At 43.2% G+C, this 14,430-nt stretch overlaps 1 protein-coding gene across 2 annotated transcripts in view; it reads left to right on the forward strand.

Annotated features, from left to right (window-relative positions):
- LOC107114425 (chromosome unknown open reading frame, human C10orf76) overlaps nucleotides 1–14,430 on the forward strand; it is a 216,368-nt gene that overhangs the window by 70,822 nt on the left and 131,116 nt on the right. For both annotated transcript variants that reach the window (XM_015415899.1, XM_015415900.1), the window contains one exon: nucleotides 13,186–13,268. In XM_015415899.1, the coding sequence (XP_015271385.1) occupies nucleotides 13,186–13,268 (83 nt within the window). The remainder of the gene's footprint in view (nucleotides 1–13,185; nucleotides 13,269–14,430) is intronic.

A 14,430-nucleotide genomic window follows, 5' to 3' on the forward strand; every position in this document is an offset into this window, starting at 1 on the left:
CCCCCCCGCGAGTATCGCGGGTCCACCCCTTGTATTGTATATTTGTTTTGTTTAGTGGGCTGGCACTCAGGGCATACAGTACTAATTATGTGGCTCTTTTGGTTTATAGTAATTGCAAATGTGGCTCTCTACATACCATGAAATGAGTACTAAAGCGCTGGAAAAGGGCCCTACCCATTCCACTGCCTGTTACTGACAGAAATCAGGGTTTAAAGGTTGGTAGTACTTGAGGGCACTCACTTTTTAAAGCTGCACTGCTGCTATCATGGAGGGTTTTATCCCCCCAATATGGGTAGTGTATTTTTTTTAAAGATTTCGCTTTTTCCTACAAACCTGAGATTTGTAGAGTGAGCTCTCTTGACTGTCCATGACCTCATCCTCTGGGTCTTAAGTGTCCACAGATTTGGCCAGATTGAAAATTAAATATAGTGATATGCACAAATGAACATGCAAGAAACTCAGACAAAAGAACCCTATATAAAAAGCACATAATTGGATTGATACACTCCAACATATACAGGCTGGTGCATAAGAGATCAACTGTCTCCTATCTTTAGTTTTGTGGGGGGTGGAATCTGGGATCAGTACATAGATGTAATGGAGGGCAAGAAGTCCTAAGTGTAGTATAAAAGTATATTGAGAATCTGTTGAAGTCATCTAGGGCGCCTTATCTTTCTCAGTGTTGCCACATGCAATTTTGGCTAGCTTGGACAGAGAGTCTGATTTGTAATGTAGTAGCCTCTGTATGAGCAGAGTTTACAGTCTATTCTGGGAATCTAGTGCTAGGAACACACACATATTGGTATGAGTTAGTACCAGATGCCTTTGACGGAACATGTAGAAAAACAAAGATATGGAAAACTTCATGGTGCAGTTAAATCAGTTTGCTGCGTGAGGTAACTTTGAATTCTGTGTTCAGTTCCGGACATCCCATGTCATAAAGACTACTGACAAGCTGGCAGTTTAAATTGTCTTCACAAAAGTCCCATATGCTAGGATATTTTTACAGGGGACTGTGGGGGAGTTAGCACAGTTGCTTGTAAAATTCAGCATTCATGTTGCAGATCACAATGTGTCCATTTCTTCCAGCTCTGTGCCAGGTTCACAGCAAGCATTTCTTCCGCCTGTGGCATTGTGTGGCCAAGCACATCTCTGCTTTTTCATGGAAAAGCTCCTTGTATTGTATATTGACGTAGTCCCCAGCTCTCCTTTGGCAAAATGTATTTTGCTTCCTTGGTTAATTGGCAGTAAATCTGCCAGCACACCCACAGATTCTGGTGTAGACGACTTCCTGAGGAGATTTGGTATATTTGTTTGTGAGAGAGGAGCAGCTATTTCTAGGACACACTTTGAATCCAGGAGCCTCTCTCTGGAGGATGCAGCTTTGCAGTCAGGGCTGATTTATAAATAATCCCTTTTCCCAAGAAGTATGTTTTGATCACTCTTGTGTGGCAACTTGATTGGTGTTTAGTGTTGTTGGTTCCTGCACCCTAGTTAACAAATATCCCACAGCTACTTCCTTAGGAAACTGATTGCTTCCTGTCCTTATGTTGTCATTGAGACATTATGACGCTAAGCTGGTTGTGATGTGTAGGCTGTGGAATACTAGCTCTGGAAAAATGGACATGAACTTCTAAAAAAGTCTTAAAGGCTTGTGCTAGAGTCCCACTAGCTTCTTGTTCAAGCACTCTTGAGTGAGAAAGCCTTTCCTAATATTCTATCCAGCTGCTTGAATTTATTCTCTTTCCATTTGCCTTTGGTTATGGACAAGCAGTTGGTTCATCTTGATTTGACAGCAGTACTTTGTGTGTGTTCTATATATGTATATAATCATTAAAATTGCACCCTAACCTTCCCATCTGGGCTTTGCTTCTCCAGATTAAATGTTCAATTCATTTAGCCTTATCTCATACATTTCCTTTCCCCGCCAAACCCTTTGTCATCTTTATTGCTCTCTTCTGAGCCTTTTCTAATTTGTCTAATATATGTCCCTTTATCTCAGAGGTAGACTGTAATGGAGACTTTTTATTGAGAAGCCTGCAGGTAGAAGGCTAAAGAAGTACTTATACATAATGAATTAATTAATTTGCATAATTAACTTTTTCTGTTTTCAGAGCCATTAGTCTTAGATTATTGCACCTGGACTGATGTATTCTATGGAGATGGTTGTTGTTACTCAAGCTGGTTAACTCACAGAACAATTCTCAATGGCTGTACTCAGGATCTTACTCAGGTTTATTCAATGGGGCTTACGCCCAGGAAAGTCTTCTTAGGTTTGTAATGTTAGGGAGTTATCTGATATTATTATTAGTCTGCTTTAAAAGGCTTACAGCAAAGATGACAATTTAAAACAATAAGCACATTTAAAACAGTAAAATTAACAATGGAAAACTAAATCACCAGAAGCTAACAAAAAGCTGCAACTACCAAAATTAAGTCCCTGCCTGCAGATTAACACATGATCTCTTAAGCCTTTTGGTGTAGTGGTTAAGTGTGTGGACTCTAATCTGGGAGAACCGGGTTTGATTCCTCACTCCTCCACTTGCAGCTGCTGGATGACCTTGGGCAAGCTGTAGTTCTAGTCAGAGCTGTTCTTGAAAAGGGGCAGTTTCTGTCAAGAGCTCTCTCAGCCCCACCAACCTCACAGGGTGTCTGTTGTGGGGAGGGGAAGGGAAAAGAGCTTGTAAACTGTTCTGAGACACTTTTGGGTAGTGAAGGGCGGGTTATAAATCCAATCTCTTCTTCTTCTTCTCTTAATAATCATCAGCAATAATAAACTAAATCTGAATAACTAAAGAGCACTAAAAACCTAGAATAAACAATGAATTACAACTTGGCATTAAAATCCATTATGGAGGGGGTGAAAAAGGTTTAGTCCCCTTCAAAGTCCTTTTGAAAAAGAACAGTTAATAGTTCTCTAAAAGGCTATTAATAATGGGGTTAGCTAGGTCTCCTGGGGGAGTGTGTTTCAGAACTCAGGGGCCACAGCAAAGGTGGTTATCTCTTGTGTGCTCACTAATCTCACTTCATGCACATTGAGTTGGTGCATGGAGAAGGCCATTCCTTGAAGTTCTCAAGCTGCAGGCAGGGTCATATGGGTATAGGCATTCCCTCAGGGTTCCTGGACAAGGCCATTTGACTTTAAAGTTAAGTGCCAGTACTTTGAGTTGGGTCTGGAAACAAACTGGGAGGTAGAGTAGTTGTTATAAAATAGAACAAAATTTGATTCCAGTGGCACCTTTAAGACCAACAAAGTTTTATTCTGGGTATAAGAAGTGTGCGTGCACACAAAAGCTTATACCCAGAATAAAACTTTGTTGGTCTTAAAGGTGGCACTCAGGGCCGGCTCTCCCGCTAGGCCAACTAGGCACTCGCCTAGAGCAGGAGGCCCTGGATGGGGCAGCGGGCCCTGGATGGGGGCGCCGAAGTTCGCCTCCCCCCACCAAAATCCAGCGCCGATCCCCAAGGCTCCCCTCCATGTCCCTCCCTCCCTCCCGCCCGGACTCTCTCCGGTCACCCATGGCCGGCGGGGAGAGGCGCCGGCAGAGCGGGCGCATGAAGAGGGGAGCCCGCGCCGGGGCCGCGCTTGCCACCGCCTGCCGGGGGAGCCAAGGTTGCTGGAGCTGCTGCAGGCGCCGCCAGGCAGGAGGTAAGCACGCCCTGCTGCCGGCGCCTGAGCCAGCCAGCCAGCCTTCCGCCCTGGGACCGCATGGCCCTTTACCTCCTCGCCCACCTACCTACTCCCGCTGCAGGCACTCGGGCGGTGGCAGCGGTGGCAGCTCCAGCGGCAGGTAAGGAGTGCTGCCAAGAGGGGGTAAAGGGCCGCGTGGTCCCGGGGTGCGCCAAGGTGGAGGGCTGTCTGGCTGTCTGATTCACACAATCCTCCCCCCCCAGTGCGCATACTTGAGGCTGTGCCGCCGGCGCTGTAGCACTTTCTTTCTGCTGGTGCCTGAGCCAGCCAGCCAGCCCTCTGCCTCGGCACACCCCGGGACCGCGTGGCCCTTTACCCCCTCTTGGCAGTGCTCCTTACCTGCCGCTGGAGCTGCTGCCACCGCCGCCGACTGAGTGCCTGGCCCCCCGCCGCTGGGTTCCCGGTGGGACGGTCTCCAGGCCCCACCGGGAGGTTGGCATCTGCAGCCTGCAGCCTTGCCTAGGGTGCAGCCTCGCCTCAGGCTGGCCCTGGTGACACTGGATTCAAACTTTGCTCTGCTGCTTCAGACCAACACAGCTATCCATCTGTTATAAAATAAGAAAGAGATGATCTCAATGGTGAGCCCAAACAGCATCCTGGCTGCCATGTTTTGTACCAATTGTTGTTTTTAAACCATTTTCAAAGGCATACATAAAACATGTTAGCAGTATTCTAATCTTGATGTTGCCAAGGCATGTATGACCAAAGCCAGGTGTTCTGTTCCAGGAACTGATGCCGCTGGTAAAGCAGCATAGACTGGAAAAGGCACTCCTGTTTTACCTCTGCTACCTCTTTCTCAAACAGGAGGGCAAAAGTCTAGGAATTCTGCCCGCCAGCTGCTAGGCCTGCTCCTTTAAGGGCTGCGATATCCCATCTAGAACAGGCTGTAACTGTAGGACTTTACTGCTGACCAACAGCACTTCTGTTTTTGTCTATGTTAAGCTTAAATTTATTCATCTGTATCCAGATTTTTACTGAACTCAGTTGCTGGTTTGGGGTTTCTGCTACCTCTCTGGATTCAGACTGAGAGACTGAGCATTTAATCATTTAATTAAGGATATTGTACTGTAAATCTCTCAATGACCTCTCTCAGTGGCTTCTTGTTGATGTCCAGTCACATGGAAGACCAAATGGAACCAAGCTGATACATCTTAGGCAAAAACATGGAAGATTTGAGTCTGGACAGAGTTATTCAGATTGTGGGAGTGGGTGGGTCTAAGAAAGGTTTTTCAATAAAAGTGGTTGATATCCTTCTCTAAGACCTCTATAATTTACTCAGTTTTTTCCTGGCAGTTTAATAGTCTATGAGGGACAACAGTTGAGAATACAAGCAGCTCTCTTAGGATGCTGAACTCACACTTAGGAGGAACAAGCCAAAAATATCCATAGAAATAGGACCAGCAGAAGCCTCGGGAATATCTACCTTTAGCATGGAGTCTGAGGAAATATGAGCAATTTTATCTACAAACAGTCTCACAAAATTACCTTAAGTCCATTGTTGAGAATAAGAATATAAAAGATCTTGGACTGCCCAAGACAGCATCACTAGCATACTCTGAGTGGATGCAGTGATGGTACGGAAGTAAGATTTCTTTGCTGCCCTGTGATAGGTTTTAGAAATGGGCTTTTACCCGTGTTCTCTTGGTGTTGGTATGAGCTTTCTTCCACTGTCATTCTCTCTTCCCTGCAGTTTCATTGAGCTTAAAGCTTCAGAGAACTGCGGTGAGGCTCAGACTCATTCCCCAAGAGAAGATGATAACAAGACAATCTTTCCATCTCACTCTAGAGGCCAGCACAAGGATGGCATTTGGATTTCTTAAGAGACTGAGAGCAGGCTGCAGGATCATGTGCTTATTCCCCGCATCCTTCCAATTCTCTGAAGTCTGTCCCCCTCACTGTTAGTAGTTCCCTCACTCAGTGTCTGAAACAGATCCTGATTTAAAGAGAGCCCTGGTGACCCATTGCTGCAGTTTATGTCAATGCTGGTACTTTGTGCTGCTAAACATGCCTGTCTGAAATTCTGAAGATTCTTCTTTCTGGCAGTAGGTTGCTCCTTGCACCAGGGTGATCTGGCTGTTGGCGATGGATCCTTCTACTTGCTGTATTTCAGGCTCCATCCCTGGCTCCTGTTACAGTTCTAACCTTAAGCTGCCAGCTCCATCAATTGAGTTATTGAGATCAACTCTCAGGGAGACAGAGTTGAAGAACATATAGTCTAAGTCTGGATTCACACCTGTCTGCTCACGGTCTTGGCCTAGCCTCTGGAGCAGTGACCTGCCATTTCATTGATCTTTTATTTTTAACTTTTGCCTCTCTAAAAAGCTGACAGTGTTCTGCCTGCAGCAAGGATTTTTTCCCCCTCCTGCTTTCCACATCCTGTGGGAAGGCTTTGTTTTTGAAACCAGCACAAAGTTAGCTTTTGGGGCCTCTTCTTAGTTGAAACTAGCTCACCAGAAAGAATAAATTGGAGAATTCTGCTGCTTGCCCAACGAAGTAAAACATTTGTAGGAGTGAGAGCTCTAGAGCTAGCTAGCCCTGATCCTGATTTTTGCAGGAAGCATGGAAATTATTTCCTTTTCCTGAGTACCACAAAGAAGTTTGTGAAATATAACTAGTATTTCTATCTGATGAAGGGAGCTTTGATTTTTGAAACATTATATCTTGTTTGTCTACTGGACTCAAATGTAGCTGTAATGTTATAGCTTGCCCTATTCCTAAGTCTCAGAATACAGTTATCATAATGCATACATTATGTTGTCGCATGGTATACAATTGTAGCAAAGAGTTGTATGAAATTTTCCTTAGTCTGTTTTTTGTCAACCTATATGTGGGTTCTGAAACTCTAGCCTGGTATCAAGAAACAAAAAGCAGCACATTTCTGATCCCCCCCCCCTTTCTGTTATACATTAGTCCTCTAGAATCTGTAGTGACCTGTATATATCACCTTACTGCCTGCCTTTCTCTATGACTGTACTGCTCCCCCTTACAAATATGAAAGTGGTAAATGGAAATGCCATGCTAATAGGAAAGTTTGAATTAACATCAGTTTAAGTGAATCCTTAAGTAGCAAAGATTCAGAAAGGTAATAGACAGCATTGCTATTCTTCCTATGGGCTTGTTGAGAGAGAAGTCACAGCATCGCTTCCCTAAGTGCAAGGTGTGCATGTGTGTGCTGAAATGCAGTTCATGTTTGTCAGCAGGGATTTTCTTTTGTCACAGATCCTGCTGAGCACTGAAAGTGCTAGTTTGCAGAATGGCGTGAGCTGTGTTGGCTAAAGAACTCTACCAATTTGCAACGCTAAAAACATTGCAGAGAACATCTTAAAAGCAAAATATTCTATATTTCATCCATTTGCTGCAGTTAGCCCAAAGAGAAAAAAAGATGAGGCATAATTTGGGCAGTTAAGCCAGATGTCGCTTATAGCAGTCTTCTGTAACATTCCTCTTATACTTCCCAAAGTTTGGGGTGCAGATAGATTATTTGCAGTCCATTGTAGTAAGTGTCTGAAAGCAGGGCCATTTGGGGCTAGATGAAATACAACCTGAAACATTTGAACTATGTGTATTGTATAATACAGAGAACCAGTGTGGTGTAGTGTCTCTTGTGTTAGAATAGGTTGGGGTGGATGCATTGGTCTAGATTCAAATGCTCGCTCAGCCAGTGAAGTTCACTGGTGACCTTGGGCCAGCCACTGTCTCTCAGCCTAGCATATCTCACATTGTGTTTGTGGGAGCTAAGTGGAAAAGAGGAGAATCTTGTATGCCACCTTGAGCTCCTTGAAGGAAGAGTGGAATACAAATGCAGTCAATAACAGTCTTGGCAGTTTATGGTGCAAATTTTGAACCAAACATATTTTTAATCCCATGTTGGAAAGAGTTGCCTAGCCCCTTGCCAGTTCCTGTTTCCAAAGAATTTTTGTGTTGAGCGTTCTTATAGGGCAGGCATAATTGTTCCATATTGCTGCCATTAAAAAGCAGGACTTGGCAGTACTTTGATCAGAGAAGCCACTGTTTTGCTGGCCATGTTGGCTATTGACTAATCTTTTCCATAATCTGAAAGGTTTATGGAAAGGTTAAGGTCAGGGAGCAGCAGAGCTCTGTCCGTGGAATTTCTTAAAGGTGAGCCAATTAGTAAACATTTTTATAGCCTTAGTGGGAAATGCCCAGTAAACTGCCATCACAGAGGCTCAGGGCAGCTGTCTTAGTCCCAAGCAGGGAATGCCTTAGATGGCAACATTCACCATGGAGGCTTAGTTACCTTGGAAACATGTTTAACTGCAGCTCTGTTCTGTGAAGAACCCATCTGAAGCTGCTGTGTTGCTCTGAAGGCTGAAGTTATGCCCACATTATGGGCAGAAGTCTTTTTCTCAAGCTGAGTGACTGTGGTATTAAAGGCCTGTCCACAATCCTAAAGGCATAATTTGGAGCCCAAGTGAATGAAGCTGTACCTATTGATGGAAGGACATGATTCACTTAGTGATCTATTAGTAGCACAAGGTCAGTGTGAATGCATTTCTGTACAAACCCTTGAAAGATGGCACATGGGGACTGAAAATGCTCCCGGGGAGGGTTTTTTTTAGAATTTAGAGAGCAGGTGAGTGCCAGTTAAAGTGGCAAAAGGGAAGGGAAAGAAATCTGCCTGCATGAGCTCCTGAGCGAATTCTCAAGGGGGATTGGCTGGATTTTCAAATAGTTTCCTCCTTCCACAAATTCTAATGGGCCTCCAAGTTGTCACTGTGTCTAATGGAAAGTGGACTGGTTCCTTCGTGGATCATACAAGCAATAAATGAGGTCACAGAAACATAAGACTTAATAAGTTAATCAAATGGAGTGTTAGAGACTTGAAAAAGTTGTTGAAGGAATGGGATGGTGAGAGCAACTGATGTCAGATAAAGGAGAAAAGGGGGATCAACTTGCTGAAGCCTCTGACAGCTCAGAAGGGAAGGTTTTAAGAGGCAGGGATGGGATTTCCAAATTGTTCTTCTGCCTCCCACGATTCCTTGCAGGCTCTCAGCTTGTCTATTTATATTTGCAAATAGATGTCTATTGTTGTTATAGTTGTAGCTACGTGTGCTAGACCAGAGGTGTCAAATTCCTTTGTTTTGAGGGCTGGATCTGACATAAACATCACTTTGTTGGGCCGGGCCAAGCATGCCATAAAATGTTAACATGAGGTACTGAAGATATAAACTTTAAAAAGGTGATTTTAGATGACAAATGACACTAGCAGACTTGATTGGATTAGGTGTGATATGCAGAGGGATAGTAGGCATGGAGATATCAGCACTGGTAATGAGACAGGAAAACTAGGTCTTGATTCCATCCAGAAGGATGCAAAGAATAAATGGAGATAAGTCTGACATTAGAAACCACAACATTCAGTTGCTGACCTAAGAGTAGCAGTGCTCTTACAAAGGAATTTCAAAGTGAGATTGCTGAATTGCAATTAATAATGAAGCTCAAGACAATGCATTCTCCAGGACTGAACTGAGAGTTTCCCTTTCTCATTACCAGTGTGTACTATTATCATTGGGCATCTGAAATCATTCCACTCTCCAAGATATAAAGACCATTTTTTCCAAGTGTTCTAATTCCTAATTAGGGTCTTTTTGAAAGAAAATAAAATCCAGATAGGGACAGAGTAATCCAATCTTTTAAAAAACTTTTCAGAATAAGCCAAAATAATTTCTTCAATGTAAATTGTGCTTGTCAGAAGAATCCATCCATCCGCTCACCTTCCCCTCCTCCCCCTGAAAATGTGTGCTTGCATACAAAAGCTTATACCTGGAATAAAATGTTGTTGGTCTTAAAACTGCCATGGGACTCCAACTCCCCCCCTCCCCCTCCCTTCCTCTCCCAAAGAGGAGGAGCAGCCCTGAAGAAGGAAGCAGAAGCTCTCTCTGTGTGTGTGTGTGAAAGGGAGAGAGAGAGTGGCTTGTCTTTGTATCTCTCCCACACGAAGCAGGAAGCAGCCATTGAGGGAGCTATGGGGGTGGGAGGCAAGAGACAGGAAGCAAAGAGCCACTAAGGAAGTTGGGGGAAAAGCAAGCTACAGTGAAGCTGCAGCAGCAGTTCTGGAAAAAGAAGCAGGAGAAGGAAATTGTTGAGGACCTCTGGTTTTGACGTTCTAATGGCAGACGTGTCTCTCGGGAGCTCCCAAGGACGCGATCTGTGAGCCAGCAGATGAGAGGGGGTGCGATTGTACGTGCCCCCCCGGATCCTTTGTGAAGGGCTCCTAGCCATGGGGCACTGAGGATCGCCTCTCCCCCGGCACGGTGCCAGTGGATTGAGGCGTTCCGATGCCCCGATGGTCTCGCCACTGTGTTCCAGTACTGGACTTGAGACGCACACCGGGACAAGCGAGTTGAGGTTGAGAGTTTTACACGTTTGATAGCGAGAACTACATGATCTTCATTGAAAGTGAGTTTGGCTGAAAAGAGAACCAGAGAAATGGCTGAAAGTCCCCTCTAAAGTAAGCGAGGGGGCGGGGAAACCCCCCCCGGAAATAAAAATGGACTTAAAGCATGCCTTTTAAAGGGGGCTGGAACTGAAAGCAAAATGGGACTATAGTAAGAAACTTACAAGAAAATTACAGGCGATTTGCAGACTTTATAGACTTTTGGCAAACTTTGTTAAAGGTAAACAGCTTCAAAGATGTCGCTGAAGAAGACGGAGAAAGATAAGCAAACGAAACCTAAGCTTCCTTCAGGAAGTGCTAGCCCAGCGAGTGCGGTCATGCAACCGGAAACAACCATAGACTTCTCTAAGATGCTAACATAAGCATTGCGACCCCTGCTGCAGCAAATGAAGACACTCAATCAAAATTTCGCTGCACAGCAACTAGATGAGACTTTTTAAAAAACAGAGCAAACAGCTGAGAATCTTAAAGAACTGGATGCCAACACCAAAAAGCTTAAAAAGCAAATTCAGGATATGGAAAAGAAGAGAAACTCAGATGAAGCCCAGCTTTTACAGCTACAAATGGAAAAGGCAAGCTTTATACTGAGACTTCAGGGAGTTCCTGAGACTAAAGGGGAGAATCTTAAACAGATTTTGAGTGATGCTTTGGGACCGGTTGCAGATTTTAAAGCAGATTTTCTTCAAGGCATAATGGATGTGATCTATAGGTCATATTCAGAATACATAAAGAAAAATAATCTGCCCGGCAAGGTGGTGGTAAGATTCTCCAGAAGATAAGTGAGGGATCAGATATTAAAAGCTACAAATGGAACTACCCTTAAAATTGATGGCAAGGAAATAAGAGTTTTGAAAGACATTCCCTTTGAAATAAGGAAAGAAAGGAAAAAATACAGAGACTTGGCTTTGTTTCTACAAAAGAACAACATATCCTACAAATGGATCGTACCCGAAGTCATACTCTTCAAATGTAAAGATAAGAGGGAAAGAATTGACTCTGTTATGAAAGCAAGAGAGTTTCTGCAGCGACAATAGGATCCAACAGGAGAAGAGGATGAGAAGAGCAACAAGGGGAGTGATGATGAAGCACTTACTGGAGAAGATTCGGATCCCCAAGCAAGGATATCGATTGAGGGAAAGAAGAGGCAAATGAGATGCTAATTTTCTCTGAAGTTTGACTTTTGATTCTTATTATCTAACCATTCTTGTGTATGGTTCCTTACTAAGTCAGAATACCTGGACTTGAATTATTTAAGCGATTGTAATGATCACCTACAATGTAACAAATTACCCTTTTTTTATTCAAAGCTATTTTATTGTAAGCATTATATGACCCCCACCTCTTGAGGTTTTAGTGGTTTATTTTTACTTTCTCCCGTAGTTTATAGTTTCCCCTTCCCTATTTTCTTGTAGTTTTTAGAAAATAAATTTAAAAAGAGAGAAGGAAATTGCTTGTGGGCTGGATCTGAGCCCTGCAGGGGCTGGATCCAGCCTGCGGGCCATATATTTGACATCCCTGTGCTAGACCAAGGTAGAAATAGCTATACAGCTAAAGAGACAGAAGTAATGTTTAGTAACTCAGTTTTGTCTAAGAGAATGTTTAAGCGAATATGACTATCAGGCTATCTGATGTACACTGACACCAGTAAAATAATTTCAGAATTTCATTGGAACCTGTGAGCCTTACTTTCTGCTACGCCGCCCCCCGATTATTTTTATTGCCTTCAGTATGTTAGACATTTCTGAAAGTTCAGAAGACATTGATCATGGCTGATCATGTTTAGGTTAATCCTCCTTCCTACTCTTATTGGTCAATAGGAGCTTAAATTTGTTCTGAACATGTGAATGGAGTTGTAGAATGGGGGACATTTCTTTTCTTTGGTCCTGCATGTGCTTCTCAGTATGTTTCTACAAACAATCGTTGTTGGCCTGGCTCACCCAATCCTATTCTATATAGCTAGCTTGATCTTTCAGCATATGCTGTGTTCTAACATTTGCCTCATTACAGAAAAACAGTGCTCAGGTCTCCAGATGGATGGTCTTTGGCAGATGAATAATCTGGATCCTGTTAGATTGCAGACAGGGCACGTTGCTTTCTGTTGCACAGCAGTGTATCCATAAGTAGGAATGCTCTTGACTCAAGTTGCACCTGTAAAATGGAGTGCACAGGCTGACATTAAGCTGGTTCAGTGAAAAAGTAATCAAGAACCTTTGACATAAATTGATCTTTATGGCTTCCTAAGTGAAATATTCTGTTTGCAGGTTTGTTCACACATTGTTGTTCTACACATTGCTTCAGAGAAGAAAGTTCAATCCTGTCAAAAATCACATAATCAAGAACGAATTCTTGTGCTTGCCAAACAGGCCCCAAGTAAAACTGAAAAGTGCCTATCTTTTGAAATTACTGTTATCAGTGATTGTAATAATGCTGTCAAATACATAAATTTCTTGCCGGTATTCAGTATGCAGCAATGTCTGTTAAGCCCTTCATGAGCCAAACGTTTTTGGTGTATTGATCGGTTCACTTGCTTATGTTTAATATTAATGTAAAAATAAGGTGCAGAATCCAGCAGCTAACATATTTTTTGTCTCCTAGCAGTGCTTCTGGGAAGAGTCTGATGTGACATATCCTGTCCACAGTAACTTGATGGAGTGTATTGTGTCTGCTTGTGTGTCATATGCACCCACAGCAGATCCGTGCTGTATGTAGTTCAGCCCTGTGTATCATCAGCGCAAGTGACAGCTGAGATTGGTTCTTGCTCTCTTTGTGCTGGGATATATGAAACTGAAAACAAACCACTGATTTCCCAGACCTTAGGTGCTGCTTAAGGTGCTGACAAGGAGGCAGAAAAAACCCACGGTGTGAGAACTGTCTTCAGTGGCAGGTGACTCACCATGAAATGGAGCATGTAGGATAAATCTAGGATAACAAGTCTTCAATTTCTGTGGCTGCTTATATATGAGGGATAGAAAAGCTTCCTCTTTAGACTTTGGGCAGATAGATGTTTATCAAACTGCAGTTGTATCAGTAGAGCCTATTATAAGGAACTCTGATGTCTTTCATTCTTTTCTCGTAGCTCTGATTAATCTACTGAAGTTCCTGATGTCCAATGAGACTGTTTTGCTGGCAAAACACAACATCTTCACCTTGGCTCTCATGGTGAGTGTCTGTAAGCATTCTCTCAGTAGGCAATGACATGGTCACCACTGATGGTCCAAAGTGTGGAATGAAAAATAAGAAACCAAGGTAGTGGGGCAAACAGGAGTGTGCTTAATAGTCGTGTTCTCCATAATGGATCTACTTGTTTTAAATGTAGTTGAATTACTAGTAATAGCTAGTTAAAATTTCTTTTGCTTATGGTGAGCCAGGTTATAAGGACCATTTCTACCTTGTGGAATACCAATACATTTGAGCAAAGAAGTTTTCTAGAGGTACAGCTAAGAAAGGTGGGGTGCCTCTTCATAAAGAAATTATTTTATGGTGTTAGTTCATTTAGAGCAAAGCCCACAAGGTTAGGTGTTTGGTCTCATCAGAAACTGGCTAAAGACAAGAAGGAAAATCTCAGAAAAGGATAATAGTGTGAGAAAGGTGGTCATGTACACTGTAACTGTAACTATGACACACAGGTGTATGGCTTAATAGATGTAATCTCTGCTTTTAGAGTTTTGGGTGATTGACAGCTGCTGTTATTCTGAATACTGCAAAACACCACTTGTCTCAAAAGGGAAAATGGCTGTATTATCAATTAGTTCAAACTCTATTGAATGGCCCTTGACCCATTTCAGTCAGGTTTCCGTCCTGGAGGTAGGGCAGACAGCATTGATAGTTCTGGCAGATAATGTTAATCTTCAAGAACGTAAAGGAAATATGTCCCTGTTGATTTTTCTAGACTTGTTGGCACCTTTGACACTGTTGATCAGGATACCTTGCTGAAGTTTATAGGGGGTGTGATGAGGACAGCTTTCTTTCACCCCCCCCCATCATATAGGACATGAAGAGTTTCTGTTGAGATGTGGTAGCCTCCAGAAGCTGATATGGTTGTCTTGAACCATGGTCTTGAGGCATGGTCAAGTTGATGAAGGAAAATAAAGTTCAATACCAACAAGATGAGGGTTGGGGAACACGGTGCCTTAATAGGGATTAATCTGCTAATTTTGGGTGGGGGTAAACCTCTTTATGACAGATCATGCAAAGAATTTGGGATGCTCTTGGACCTGCTAGTGGACGAATAGGTTGGTGCTGTGGCTAAGAGCATCTTCTTTCAATTGCACATGACCTATAATCAGTCTCCCTACCTGGACCCATTCAATTTAGTTACACT

This window comes from Gekko japonicus, unplaced genomic scaffold, assembly GCF_001447785.1.
Source record: "Gekko japonicus isolate JY-2015 unplaced genomic scaffold, Gekko_japonicus_V1.1 scaffold59, whole genome shotgun sequence".
Classification (NCBI taxonomy): domain Eukaryota; kingdom Metazoa; phylum Chordata; class Lepidosauria; order Squamata; family Gekkonidae; genus Gekko; species Gekko japonicus.